The sequence below is a fragment of the Astyanax mexicanus genome, chromosome 13 (genome assembly GCF_023375975.1).
Source record: "Astyanax mexicanus isolate ESR-SI-001 chromosome 13, AstMex3_surface, whole genome shotgun sequence".
Classification (NCBI taxonomy): domain Eukaryota; kingdom Metazoa; phylum Chordata; class Actinopteri; order Characiformes; family Acestrorhamphidae; genus Astyanax; species Astyanax mexicanus.
The window spans coordinates 41,663,520-41,677,936 of NC_064420.1; the positions used below are offsets into that span (position 1 = coordinate 41,663,520).

The 14,417-nt window shown below is 42.4% G+C and overlaps 1 protein-coding gene across 12 annotated transcripts in view; it reads right to left on the minus strand.

Moving 5' to 3' along the window:
- Window positions 1–2,159: 2,159 nt before the first annotated feature.
- Window positions 2,160–14,417, minus strand: part of huwe1 (HECT, UBA and WWE domain containing E3 ubiquitin protein ligase 1) — an 87,756-nt gene continuing 75,498 nt past the window's right edge. For 11 of the 12 annotated variants that reach the window (XM_049463244.1, XM_007246771.4, XM_007246770.4 and 8 more), the window contains 21 exons: window positions 14,183–14,307; window positions 13,839–14,062; window positions 12,832–13,226; window positions 12,061–12,718; window positions 11,155–11,833; window positions 10,837–10,928; window positions 10,562–10,718; window positions 10,323–10,455; window positions 9,326–9,528; window positions 8,848–9,122; window positions 7,593–7,695; window positions 6,342–6,491; window positions 6,014–6,259; window positions 5,790–5,907; window positions 5,477–5,617; window positions 4,997–5,284; window positions 4,726–4,831; window positions 4,491–4,608; window positions 4,135–4,316; window positions 3,706–3,896; window positions 2,160–3,058 (listed from right to left, as the gene is read on the minus strand). In XM_049463244.1, coding sequence (XP_049319201.1) covers window positions 2,956–3,058; window positions 3,706–3,896; window positions 4,135–4,316; window positions 4,491–4,608; window positions 4,726–4,831; window positions 4,997–5,284; window positions 5,477–5,617; window positions 5,790–5,907; window positions 6,014–6,259; window positions 6,342–6,491; window positions 7,593–7,695; window positions 8,848–9,122; window positions 9,326–9,528; window positions 10,323–10,455; window positions 10,562–10,718; window positions 10,837–10,928; window positions 11,155–11,833; window positions 12,061–12,718; window positions 12,832–13,226; window positions 13,839–14,062; window positions 14,183–14,307 — 4,687 coding nt within the window. In that variant the 3' untranslated portion in view covers window positions 2,160–2,955. The remainder of the gene's footprint in view (window positions 3,059–3,705; window positions 3,897–4,134; window positions 4,317–4,490; window positions 4,609–4,725; window positions 4,832–4,996; window positions 5,285–5,476; window positions 5,618–5,789; window positions 5,908–6,013; window positions 6,260–6,341; window positions 6,492–7,592; window positions 7,696–8,847; window positions 9,123–9,325; window positions 9,529–10,322; window positions 10,456–10,561; window positions 10,719–10,836; window positions 10,929–11,154; window positions 11,834–12,060; window positions 12,719–12,831; window positions 13,227–13,838; window positions 14,063–14,182; window positions 14,308–14,417) is intronic. The other variant, XM_022676930.2, reaches the window with a different exon arrangement.

Here is a 14,417-nt window from a genome sequence, read left to right on the forward strand (position 1 = left end):
CAGCTCTGTAGACTCTGTAAACAATACTATACTAATAAAATCTTACCTTACTTGCATTAAATTCCATTCAGAGTAAAGATAATTTTTGCCTTCTTCCATAAAGTCACTATTTTGGGGCATTTTTAGGGACAGCCATGGTACCCATGACATTTTGCCCCAAAAAGAGTGCAGCAAATGTATAACTACAACTATTCAACCTTTTATGCCAGGATAAAACTACACAAATTTTAGAGGTGTCCGAGGTGTCTCTTCACAATGCAAGTTTTTAGGTTTTCAGTGGTTTGGACACTACACGAATGAACAGGGTCACAAGGTTCTAATTTACACAATCTTTCACCAGGAGGAATCTGCAACGAGTCTCTGTATTTTGTTTTCCTATTTTTCAAAATTGACAACTAGTAAAAAACAATTCATACGTAAAATAAGTTATTTTGTGTGCTGATGTGTGTATAAACTCCACCCCTGGCTTTCTCCTCACCCTGTGTCTTATACCCTCAATAGCTGTAGCAGTTGCTAACAGGTCCAGATGTCATACCTGATTATATGATAATTATATGAAAGATTAGGCCTATCATAATAACTACTTTGCGTTGGATAAACATAATAAAATAAACATAATTTCAAAGGCCATATTATGCATGCAACTGATATGATAAATTAACAGTATAATAATGCAAGTACACCCTTTTAAAAGAGCAATAAGCTGTTAATTATTAAGACTAGTCAGAGACTGCCATAGAATCCTGTTTAAAATTATATACAAGTAAAAAAAAAAACATTTCTAGAGCAATTTTTATATCCATATACTGTATGATCAGTCACTGAACGTAATAATCATGACATATCATCATATATAGTGACCAAGCCAGTGCTGATCTGAGGCGTTTGATGCAGATTTCTGAACAGTCAGCATCTGGGTAATCGTGCCTGACATCGTGTAGTGTGAACCCAGTCTTAGTGGTTGGACTAATGAGCTAACATTCAGGCCTCTGATTTCTCTACTTTATATGCAAATCCTCCACAACTAACTGTGAGAGAGGGGAGTTAGAGCAAGTCATGTGTGGCAAATGCACTAATGAGAACTCATGTGAGCAACATGGCAAGAAAAAAAAAATTAAAGAGCAAGCTGTGGCCAAAAGCTGATACTTCTCGGTCCTTTCATTCCAAACTCAGCAGGAGCTGAATTTCTCTGGCTTTTAACACTGAAAACATTTCATGTTTCATATTTTGATTTTTGCTCCCTGCATAGGAACAGGCTACCAATTTCATGATTAAACTTTGAGTGAAGGGGGGATAAAAGTGGCCCAGCAGGCGCCAACACACAGAGGGGAAAGAGATAGAAGATAGAAAACCCAATTAAGGCAGCAGGGGGTTAACATTGAGTAGAGTGAAATGAATTTAGCTTTCCAATTCACAAATCCAAACACTAATTTGATGAGGAGGAGCTGTGCGCCACCGTCTGGTATTACATACCCATGTGGACGGTCTGCTTAGTGCCTGGGCGATGGGCGAGTGAGGGGGTTAAGAGAGCACTGGTGTGGGAAGGATTTTGATTAACCACGCCCTGACAGCACCAGCAGACAGAGGAACTTTAATGTGGCGCCTAGATGGTGCATGACAGTGCACATGCGATGACAAATCAGGCACTGGAATGAAGAGATAGATAGGCTAGCACAGAGGCTGGGCTCAGACAGCAAAGGAGGGGGGATCGGGGGTGTATAAATTAAATAATTCAATTCAAAAATAAAGGTGAGAAAGAATGAACCTGCTGATCTGACATACTGTATATCACAGTGTGCTAAAGTGCACTGGGCTAGATTAATACCTCAGATTCTCTGTCTGTGTGGCTGACCTCACTTCACCATTGTCTCATCTGGTTCATCAGTAGAGCAGCAACAATCCACACAGGGCAGGGATGAAGTCACAGAAGCTACGCTGAGGGAACACACACACATATAAGCACACACACACACAGGCTTCCTCGAGACACTCTGAACCAAGTCACCTCAAAATGACAGCACCGATTTTACCAGTCAACAGTGTAGCCAAGGAAGACAAGCTTTCAACACCCTTCACAACAGCCCATCCCGCTCACCCGTGAAGCCCACCTGCACACAATCTCTGTGCTTTTTCAAACAATTTTATGAGACACAACAGACTCCATTTTATGCATTTATTTATGTAGCAATTTATTCTCTGATTAGCTGCTGAGGTTCAGCAGTCCGATAACCACGTCAGAAGGCCTGTGGTTCTGCTCAGTCCTTCACCTCCTCTAATTTCTGTGTGATCCTTCCCAAAAATACCACAAAATTTGCCTAAAAATGTCACCTTTTGAAAAGTCCCTGCATGTTTGCAAGATCAAAACTCTAAACTCTCACTCAAGCGCCCCCTGCCCTCCCCCCACCCCCCCATTTTCAAAGCTAGTGAGGTCACACATTAGCAACAGAGGACAATCAACATAGTTTTCCCCCCAAAGGTTTTATAACCATCCTGTTTCACGCACACAAACAACCTTCTCCTTATTTTAACAGCCAGAGAAGAACAAAAAAGGATTAAACATAATAAACTCCCAAACCTTCTGTACAGAGAAAACAAACTAAATGGAGAAAATGTCTTTTTTTTTATATTAGTCCGCGCAAATCCTCCATATTGTCTCTCGGGTCTTCTTTTTAATTGGGATGGGAGACACACAGATATACCGAATACAGTTCTGTGCGTCAATAAGAGGCTTTGTGTGTAGTAGGCAATGTCAACACGTCCGTCTTACGTCCGTCGTTCAGTCGTCCAACTCTGTCCGTCTTTATATGGATTAGAAACAAGTAGGTCTTGGCCATGTCTACGATAGTGTGAATATGCATGTGGGTGTGTGTGTCATAAGTTAACATTATGTAAGTCTAAATCAGTGTGGTGTGTCTGAATGTGTGCAGGTGTGTCTGTGTGGGATTAGGAAAGTCTCTAGGCCAGTCCGAAACCCTCTGAGCATTCCTGAATGGCCAGCAGCAGCATGTGTCTCAACTTCTCGTAGCTCTCGTAGGCTGGGAGATCCAGCTGGTTAAAGCTGTGGACAGAAAAGACAACAACAAACGAATGGTCAACAACCTGTGGGCCACAACTGCATCACCTAATATTGGAATGATTACATGCCTGGTAAATTATTATGTATGGAAATGTGGATCAGCAACATGTGCATCAGAATATGTGAATCGGCAACATGCAAAAATGTACATTTCTTGCTCCTGTGCTCCCCCTACTGTAGAGAAGTATATTTTTGAACATCTTGAGAAATACAGTGCTACGCTAAAAGTGAAAGAAACGTGGACTAAGGTGGTACAGTAATATTACAAAATATGTTTATGAATTGTGATTTAAAGAAATATCTTTAAATAATAATAATGCAATTGTTTTTTTCTTATATATTTGCACTGTAAGCATTTTAAACTTTAAATTCATTAATTTAAACTGTACATATTTGATACTGTATACTTTGATACATACAGATCAAAGGTATATAGACTGCATGGCATACTTTACTACTGCAATTCTGGAAGCAGTAAAACAACACTGCCAAATTTTGGACATGCATTACCTTTAAACCTGAGGTATGACTTTTAATCACAGTTCATGAATACAATAGACTCCAGCTCTAATGTGACTCCATAAAAAAGTTTGACAGCTTTTTATAGCTCAGTTTTATATTGGGTTTACCAAGTGTGTGCAGACGGCAGGCGGTCAGTGGAGCGGTCGTCACGGTGGATCTGGAACTTCTGGATGCCGTTCATGCCCTCCAGTGCAGCGAAGCCCTGAAGAGGCACTTTGGACGTGCCCGTCACAAACTGCAGGAACTTGGCCCGGTCGGCCTGGTCAAATGAGCGCAGTGCACGCCAGAACCACTGGATCTGCAAGTCATAAACAGAGATTAACACCACCACCACCATCACAAGTGTGAGTGAGGAGAGTTATACATGTACATATTGGATAAAACAAAGGCTTAAATGTAAGCAGCAAAACACTAATAATGCCAAGCATGTAAATAAACATGCATTTTTTTAATACATATAAAAACAAACATCAGCTATAATTACATTTTTTTGTTATTTGGATCTTCCAAACAGTATGAAACGTGTGTGAACTTACTTGGATAGAGCTGGACTGGTACTTGTGGTACTCAGTGTTGGCCTTGAGGTCATCAATGTCGATGGTGGGCAGGCCTGAGATAAGCAGCTCCAGCTCCTGCTCAGTGAAGATGGAGATGAGCCTCTTGGGGATGATCTCATAAAATCCCTCCAGGAAGGCAGCCAGCTGTTTACGGATCGCACCTGCCAAACACCAAATGAATGGTTACATAAAAACCGAAAATAATTACAGTTCATTAATACATACATGTTATATATCTTTACACTAAAGGCTCATTTTTAAATAAATAAATAAATGTTATGCAAAACATACTGAGCCGTATATATATTAATATGTAGGATAAATGCAAAGCTCACCAGTCATCTTCATCTGGCAGACCAGATGCACATACTCTTTCTTGTTCTCCTCAGTCACCAGGATGTTGGCCCCATTGGGCTTCAGGTCCCTTACTTCACACACTCCAAACTCCTGGACCTGAGAGAAAATAAGGGACACAGCATTGTCATTAATCTTGTGATGTACAACTACTAACCAAATAAATAATCCAACTGTAAAGCTTCCTAACGCAGGGTCTGTAAAGGCAAGCAGTACCTCTGTGCTGAATGTCAGCTCATAGCCCAGAGTAGACACATCATTTTCTAGCAAGTATACCAATCCCTGGAAGAAGGGATAATCCTCGCTTTCCATGTCTGTGTACCTGTGTATAACATCACAAAACAAACCACACACACATTAAGACCAGTCTTAATTAACTGTCGTAAATAATCATAAAAAAGGACTATGACAAATTAAAAAACAACAAACAATAAACAAATCTATTATAATATAAGAACAACTAATAATAATGAAAAAGAAAGCCTACCTAACACTCTTCCCCAGGATGTGTTTGTAGAAGCTGCGTGTGAAGTAGCACTCCAGCAGTCTGTTGTCATAGACAGCCTTAGCCACCACTCTGCCCACAAATTTGAAGTAGCTGAGATGGTTGGGATTGCAGTGAGAGGATGGGTTGATGGTGTAGGTGACCCGATCTCCGGGTGATGTGCGGAACAGTGCATACATCGGGTTAAACATCTCTCTGGAGATGATCATGTACCACTCCCTTAACAGGCCACCAGCATCCTGTCCCTCTTCTCCTTCAAATACTATATATCTGTAGAGCAAAGGTTGAAAAACAGTGGAACCTAAGTAAGGAACATGTACTTATTCATATGCAACTTCTTCCTACATTTGTGTAAAAGAAAAATACACCACAATAGACTAATGAGGATTATCTGCTAATCTATTGTGAATTTTTCTAGGGTGTCTCATTGAGGTCCTTATGATGTGGATGTGTGTAACGTACAGTCTATTCTTCATGTCTTCCGGGCTCTTGCGGTGCAGTTCTCTATACGAATCTTCAAAGACGTGATCTCTCCTCACATGAACGGCCATATCCTCCTTCCTTAGACCCTCGTCCAGGCGTTCAAGCTCCTGGCGGAAATACCTGATAGAGAAAGACACACAGGTCAGCAGTCTGCACATTATCTACATCCTACAACAGCATACTACTGGGTCATGAGGGAACCACAGTCAACTCAAAGCCAAAAGTATAGATAAGTACAGAAAACATGCATAGGTAATGCAAAAAACGTAAACGTGCATCAGTTTAGCCTTACTTGCGCTTGACATCAAAGTCAAGAATGCGAATGTAGTCCACAAGGACGGCAAACGGACCATCTGCCAGGTGGGTGGTAGACTGGCGCAGGATCTGGTTAAGCACTGTTCTGTGAGTCTCTGTTTCGGAGAAAGAGAGAAATAGAATGATAAGGAATAATTAATCTCTTCATTTAAATGCAGAAACATTTTTTTAAATAAGCTGCAGTACAGGTATAGAACTCACCAGCAAAGCGTAGAAACTTCTGTGTGTCGGGAGGCAGGTTGGAAGAGATGTGCATGGAGGAGGGCTCTCGGGAGAAGAAGGGGTCCAGGGAAGAGGGTGTGGCGGGTGTGAGCGGCGCTGGAGAAAGCGGAGGCGGCTCATCCTTTATGTGGGACAGCTGACTCTCTCGAGTGTCCCGTACTGGAGGCTTACTCTCTCGTTCGGTTGCGTGCACCAGGAAGAAGGCCTCCACTGCTGGCTGCAGAACTTTATAACCAATAACAAACCGTGTGAAAACAATTATACGTAAAGTATTTCATCAGAACAATATGGATGGAGATGTGCTCACCCAGAACGGCATGCTGGTCATGTGACTCTTCTAACTCTTTGAGACACTCGCCCAACATATCCCACAGCTCATCCAATAAGAGCTGCTCACTTAGCAGTGGCAACTCAGGCAACCGCTCCTCCTGTTCCTGCTGACTGCTGCTCTCCTCACCTGAAAACACAGGTTCATTTCAATGTCTTTACCAACTTTCTTTATTTTGATTTATTTTATTATTAGCCTGTTCAAAAGAAGGGTCTTTAACTGTCTTTATTACTAGCCTGTAAAAAAAAATAATTAGCAAAAGCAGTATCAAAGTAGTATCTTCTGCATTAAAAGCCAAGAAAACAATTTTAACAACCTAAACTGTATGAAACATTTGATTAAATCAGACAAGTGTCCTATTCTTTTAAACCAAAATATAAATTATATTATTAAATGTGAAAGAAGGCAGTGGAATATTTAAATCTGATTGATGTATTTTATCTGGCCTTATATACAAAATGAAGGAGTGCTGCTCCTTTAACAGTGTTAAAATAGTTTAAACAGATCTGTATAAGCTAAAGGATACAATTTAAATGCTTTAATAAAATGATTTACTCTATATGTCTGGTTCAGATACGATTTCTAGAGTAAATTGTTAAAAATACAAGTTACAAAACAGTTTTTGAGTTATGAAACTGGATTTTGTTTATTATTTTACTAATAAAATATTAGTCACATGCTTTTTTTATCACAATAAGACAAAAAAACATATGAGCAGCTAAATTAATTTTATAATAAATTAAATAAATCAATATTCAGAACTGAGTCTGGGCTCTTATGGAACAAACCACATAAAAATCAAGCATAGGCACACACTAGACAATTAAAATTGATACACATCCAAGAGATTCATATACAAATCACCTTATGAGGTGGTCTGTGAGACATTTGAGATATTGAGTCTTAGTACTGTAAACGTATCAGTCTCTCCATGATTCATTCAAAAAAACAAACACCAGTAATAATGATCACACAACGCGTTCCTTGCATATCGATGAAACACAGCAAACCAGATTGTAGTCTGACTAACCAGAGAAGCATTTGACTACCAAATGTAGATGCTTGTGGATTAATATCTAAGTATATAATTCAGACACAAATTTCATGAAGTGACCCTGTGTAAACAGGATTCAAGGGTCCTTGGATAAGGCCCCTAACTTTACATTCTCTTACTGGTACACCATGATTTAATTGTAACCCACTCTGACCAAGGTAAGAATGTGCTCTTACCAATAGGAGCCTGGTCCTGCTCCAGAGGAGAGGGCTGGTCAACGTCCATAGGAGAGTCATCTCTCTGTGCTGCTGGGGGCTCTGCTGCAGAATTTCCCTCTGACTGGACCGGGAGAGTGAAAGGAGACAGGGTGAGATTTCACATAAATGGCTGCAAAAGATGTTTACGTGTAACAAATGTACAATACAATCTGATTTATAACTATTATAAATAATAGAGCATCTTCAATGTAAAATAAAAAGAAGAGCACCATGCATTAAAGACAAACACGAGTAAGAAAGAGGGGCTGGGAGGGGAGCAAAAGCACTGAGCAAAACAGCCACAATCAAAACTCGTTACACTTAGCCATAACATGTACACAAACAAAGGCCGACCGTTTCAAATGCAGTACAATGCAGTGAGGGCAAATGTGCTGGTACAAAAGAAGGCTGTTCATCTCATTAGCATGTGTGGGTGCATAAGTATTTGCAGATGGCCAACTTCGAGAAACAGCGTGAGATCAGTACAGTGGAAATGTGGAAAGAAGATGCAAGTCCGACTGAGTAACAGTCAATAAGATTTACCATATTAATGCTGTGAAGACTGACTAAAATATCTATATGTTGGTTCAAATAATAATTGAAAGAATTACATCAAAACAATGAGGGTGTCACAGCAATTGTGTATGTAGTGTTTGTAGGTTAAGTTTGTGAATACATTCTGCATTCTGAAATTTTACTAATGACCCTGAAGTGCTAGAGATGAATCATAAAATCATCTTTTTTAAGGGGGAGTGGGGGGATGCTGTACTGAAATAATATTTGTATCTGTCATTTGATTCAATTTTAAACAGGGATGCACTGAATATTTGGCAAAAAAAATGTCAAAAAAAAAACAAAAAAACACATTTGGTGTTTGGTTTAATATGTAAACACAGAATTAAGTACTCTGAATTATGTTTTTGATGGTGCAACTATTTCGTTTAACACATTCTTAAATTGCAGTTCAACCCAATAAATTCAAGTCGGCTATTTCATTTGCATAATGGTGAATAAAATACAAAAAACCTGTTTGGTTGTCAGAATTTGTTTGGTTTTGAACACACATTTAAAATTTCAGGGTAACCCTTACATCAAAGATGCACATAACCAAAGTGCACACAGGCCCATGGTTATGTCTGTATGTATGTATGTGTATTGTATATGGTCTGTGTATGTGTGAGGGCTCAGTAATGTGAGTAGCAGTCTGCTTGCTGTCAATGCGGCCCATGCTAACCGTGGCAGAGCTGGCTGGGCCGGCGGGGGGATTGTTGGTTGCAGCAGTGCTGGGGGCATGGCCAGCTGCTGCAGACGATCCAGCAGCAACAGCAGCAGCAGCAGCAACAGCGGCGGCGGCAGTGGCGGAAGAGGAGGAGGATGAGGGTGGGGGAGCCTGCTGAAGCCGGCGAGCCCGTTGCCCCTCTCTCACCATCTGAATAATGGCATCTGCCTCAGCTTCCAGCTGGCGAACTGCAGCCTGGATACTGCTTGCAGAGCCTAGACTGGTGGAGCCTACAGCAGCACAGCAACGAGAGAAGAGACACAGTCAAGTTCAGATCAAAATGATACACAGTTGGGGTTAAGCACAATGGTTTTTTTTTTTTTTTTTCATTTTAATTACATCCATAGTTCATATCAATGAGGGAGTAATATTGGATTTATTAAAATGTCGCAATCTGGTTGTGCGTTTTGTCAAAAAATACTTTTTCACTCACTCAGTCTTCCTGTCTGCTTGGCCTTCTTGTTAGCTCGTCGTGTGTCTTCCCTCAGCTGTATGATGACTTGCAGCACTCGCAGGAAGAACTTCTGCGTGGAAGTCTTGGAGGTGAGCGAGCTCATGCAGGGCAGCTGAAGCTCTCTGCCACCCAAAGTGCGTTTTTGAGCAGCCACAATCACAACACTCTCTGAGCCGTCAAACCTTTAACAGGTCAGGGAAAGGAAAACCACTGTCAGTATAGCAGACCTGACTGAAGAATAATAAATACTACATACATTTTGAATCCCCTGCCACCCAACATGTATTAATTACCAAACCAAAGAAAATCTAAATTAAGAAATGAGTTGCATATCTAAGAGCTAAGAGTTGAGAGGCAAGAGTATGGTAAATAACAAACATCCAGCTAGGGACTGTTGACTATTCATCTTTAACTTTTTCAAATACATGTCCAAATAGAACAACAATACACCACCACACACCCACATGCCAAAAATCATGGGATAACAGTATGTAAATTGATCTAAAAGGAATTACTTATACAGATATAGCCATTGTGAATGAGGCTGACTATTGGGAGTTGGAGCGAGGCATAATAGTGGGTGCCAGATGGATGGGACATTCTACTTTCAATGTTGTGTGGGCATTTAAAATTCCTTAAACCACAATTACATGTGTATACATTGAACATGCTATAAAAGGCAGGACCACCCACAATGAACAACTCAAGAGTAATAATACAGGGGCATTTGGGTTAACTTATCTGTATGAAAGAAAATCAACTATCTGCATTTAATGCAGGAGGCCTCTAATTTATATTCCTTAGGTCAGTGCAGCGTTCTCTGGCTTCAACTGGACATGTCAAAAGACATGGAACACTCTACTTGTTCCTGTACCATGACTTTAGCCATGTCAGTGTATATTATTATATGCACAAACCACATTTTTCTATACACTGTTCTGGTGACTAGTTTGTGATAGTTCTCAGCTCGACTAACCTGCTGGTCATTTTGCCCTTGAGTCGTGCAGTGAGGGATGGGTCCTCATGAGACGCCTCTGGAGACTGGGCATCAGCCCGCGCTCTCCTCTGCTGCTCTAGGTTATACTCCCGCAGCTCCGCCAGTAAAGTGCCTATAAAAGAGAAGACACAAAACACAAAATCACACCAGAGTAAATAATTCACGTCTTGAAGCAAAATTTAAAGAAAAAACACATTTAACAGTCAGAACATACTAACCGATTTGTTTGCAGAGCGTGTAGCCAAGGTGGCGTGCCCCGCTGAGCAGCAGTCTGAGCACAGTGTCTCGGGTCTGGCCGTCCCCTCTAGATAACTGCAACAAGATGTTGGCTGCATCCTCCAAGCCCTCCTCTGAACACGAATGGGATGTCAGCACCTGGTGCAGAAACACACACACACACAACAGGGGGTCTCAAAATCATACTGCACTTGCTAGGTCAGAGGGGTCTGGTAAAACAGATGTAAAGTGTGTTTGTGTGCAAGACTCAACATACCTCTACAGAGAGCTGCAGCTGTTTCTCTGTAAGTCCAGTAGAGGCCAGTTTGGTATCACTGTCTGCGATGCTCACTGCTGCCTTCTGTTTGCCTGTATCAATATAGTTGCATTCATTATAAATTGTTTTGACACAATACTTTTACACGATAAAAACAAAAAAGGAAATAATATAATATTAAATAAATAATCGGTAAAAAAAAATCTAAACTAAAATCAATAAACAATAGATGCAGTGCAAGATTTTTAAAGCTACGGTCTTTAAAAATGAGTGAAAAATAGTTACTTATAGTTTCTTTAAAAATTAAAAGTCCCCTACCAGCAACAATGCTCAAAGCTGTGGATGTGGTGGTGACTGCAGCAGCAACAGTGGAGACTGGCTGAGACTGCGCTGGAACCGTCAAAGCAGCTGTACTCTGGGTTCCGGCTGTAACTGCTGCCACAGCAGCAGCCTGGGTTGTGGGGACGGCAGGGACAGCAGTAGGGGCCTGGGGCACAGGGTGGCCTGTTGGAACCTCTGTGGCCTTGTTGTCAGGCAGGGCAATGGAGATGAGAGAGAGCAACCTCAGGAGCTTCTCAGTGAGCAGGGAACTGCGACGGATCACAGGATGTGACAGCATGTTCATCAACTGTCCCAACGGTGACGCCTCCAGGCTTAACTGGGCCCCCTCGGCCTCACCCGATGCCCCCAGAGGAACAGTCTTCATAGAGGCTTTGCCTTTACGACTAACATTCATGTTGTCCAGCTTGACCAGTAGGTCCCAGAAGTCAGTGGAGATGCCCAGGGACTGTGGGGTGCCTGAACAGGAGCTGAGGGAGTTATGGGTTGTGGAGGGGGTGGTGGGAGTGATAGAGGGGTTTGTCTGGATGGCACTGCCTGGTCTGCAGCCTGCTACTACTGCGGATGCAGAACTGCCACACAGGCGAGAGTCCAGCTCAGAGGAGGAGGATGACTGAGGGTCTTTACAGCGCTGCTGCGTAAAATGGCTGGGGAATACCTACAGAGGTAAGAGCGAAATCAATTAACATCCAAAACATCAAATATTTCTCTATACAATATCCTTACATTAATGGAACAATTTAATTACTAAGCTTTCTTCGATACATACTGCATGCAGTACATTAAACATTTTCACATTTCAAGTTACTGAAACATGAATTAATTAATGAATTAATAAATCAAATCAAATACTAACAATTTAGCAAGACCCACAGACAGACATACCTTGGCCAGCTGAATAAGAGTATCCAGCACATGCCGGCACACAACAGGAGCAGCTTGTGGGTGGATGTGGACCGTAGATCCACCTCCTCCTGAGCAGCTTACTCCTCCAGCTCCTGAAACTCCTCCTCCCAGGCCTGTAGAGCTCACAGTTCCTCCTGCAGAGTGCCTGTCTGCGTGCTTCCTGCCCGACACGCGCTGGATCTGGAAGATATTGGTTCTGCAACCCAGTGCTGCGTCCATGGACACAGAGAGCCAGGAAAGCTGGCTGGAGCTGCGAGACTCCACTCTGTTCAACAGCTCAAGGGAAGATGAGGAGGATGAAGAAGCCACAGAAGCCTGCGAGGAAGAGGAGGAGCCCTTGCTCCCACTGGATGAGCCTTGGCCTAGCACACGTTTGCCCCTGGCCTCATCTAGCCGTGCCGTCTCCACGCAGAGTTCGCTCTCACTGCTGCGCTGGAGGATTGAGAGCAGGCTTCGTATGACCCAGCCTCTCGTCTGAGAGTGGTAGCACAGATTCCGGAGCACACGGTGTAGCCTACTGGTGTTTAACTTGGGCTCGTCCACAAACAGCAGGACCAGGAGACAGGACAGGGCTTCATGGTCCAACAAGAGACGTCCTCTAAGCCTCAAGAGGGAGTCCACATTCGAGCTAGAGGGGCTACAGATAAATGCAAACACACACAGTTTCTTAATTAGTTTTTCAGATTTTTTTTTTTATAAATATCCCAACAGATCCTTGTGTCTGCAAAGTCAATAATCATACACACTTACCGGCTGTGGTTGGCACTACCCCCCATCTGGAAGGTTCCTCCTCTTTGCACAGCCAGACGAGTGTACTGCACTCCGCGGTTGCCTCCCAGGCGGCTGGTGAAGGCAGGAGAGCGCAGAATAGCAGAGAGCGCAGAAGAGGAGCTATGTCCAAACAGTCGCTCATGCATCAGCTGCCTCTGCCGGGCCTCCTGCTCCCTGCGCAGTGCTGCAGCCTCAGCTGCAATGTCTGGAGGCATGACTGCCAGCACGCTGTCTTCCATGTCTTCCAGCACAGAGCGCCGCAGCTCAGATGGCAGTGTCTGGATGAAGGTGACCGGGTCCAAGGACTGGTCTACATGAGTGGGTTGCTGTGATAGCTCTCGCCTCTGTTGCTCCGCCCGTTGCTGAGCCAGCACCTGGTTGAACAAAAATAAGAACTTATTCTAGAGTGTGAATCATGTGGCATTAAAACCATCTCAACCAATATAAAAGCTGAAAAGATTAAACAACGAATACACCAGTTTTGCTTTTAACGGGCATAATTAAAAGAATACAGCCAATATTACCATTATAATTATATCAGACTAATATGGCAATACAGTGACCCTTCTTTTGTCTATATTTTTAATTAAGGGAGTGAGACTATAAAAAATAATAAATCAGAAAGGTAGAGAAACAGGACAAATCCAATGAGATAAAAAAGCTTTAACAATATCCAGTATAAGAGAACACCGTGACCTTTCATCAATAATTTATAAGCAGTTTTTGTCAAGAGGAGAATGGTCCCTCCTTATAAGACTTTCTCCTACTGCTGCTTTGTTTTGCTCAGTGGAGGTTTTGTTTTGTTCTTGATTCTTTGTCCTGCTACCAAATTTCTCTAAAGCATTTTTGTGACATTAGCCATTAAACGCTATACAAATAAATTGATTTTATAACTCATATCAGGGTTGGACCCAACACAGTTGGGAATCACTGTGTTATACACAATACGTAAGACTTTAAATCCAGGTGTGTTCAATGTGCCTCACCTCCTCCTGAATAGCTGGTGGTAATGCAGCCAGAAATTCTGGGCTGACCTCGGTGACTCCAGGCCCTCCACTTAAAACAGGAGCTGCAGAGGAGGATATTGTGGAGGAAACAGTGGGACGAGAGGGGGGTCTGATCCCCAGCTGGTTCTGCAGAACCTCCCGTCGGATGTCCTCTGGTAGAGCAGCCAAGAAAGATGGATCTACACCCTCTGGGAGGCTGATGCCTACAGGCACCAAGACAAACCAGAGAGACGTCAATATATGTGACAAAAAGGCATGGCCACAAATAAAATACATTAAACTACACATTAAACAAAAGCTGAAGTCCTCTGTGAGACACTTACCAGCAAGTGGGTCATCCTCCTCATTGCTGGTGGATGGAAGTGGCTCCTCTTGGATGGCCTGAGACTGGCTATCTGCACTATCACTCCGAGGCATGGTTTCACCAGGCGAAGAGACAGAGGTAGAGCTAAAAAAAAAAAAAAAAAAACAAGTGAGGGGGAGGTTAATTCTAAACTTTGTTTTAGGAGGACAGAACTAAATTAACCCAAATATGTGAAGCTGTGAAGCAAACAAGGC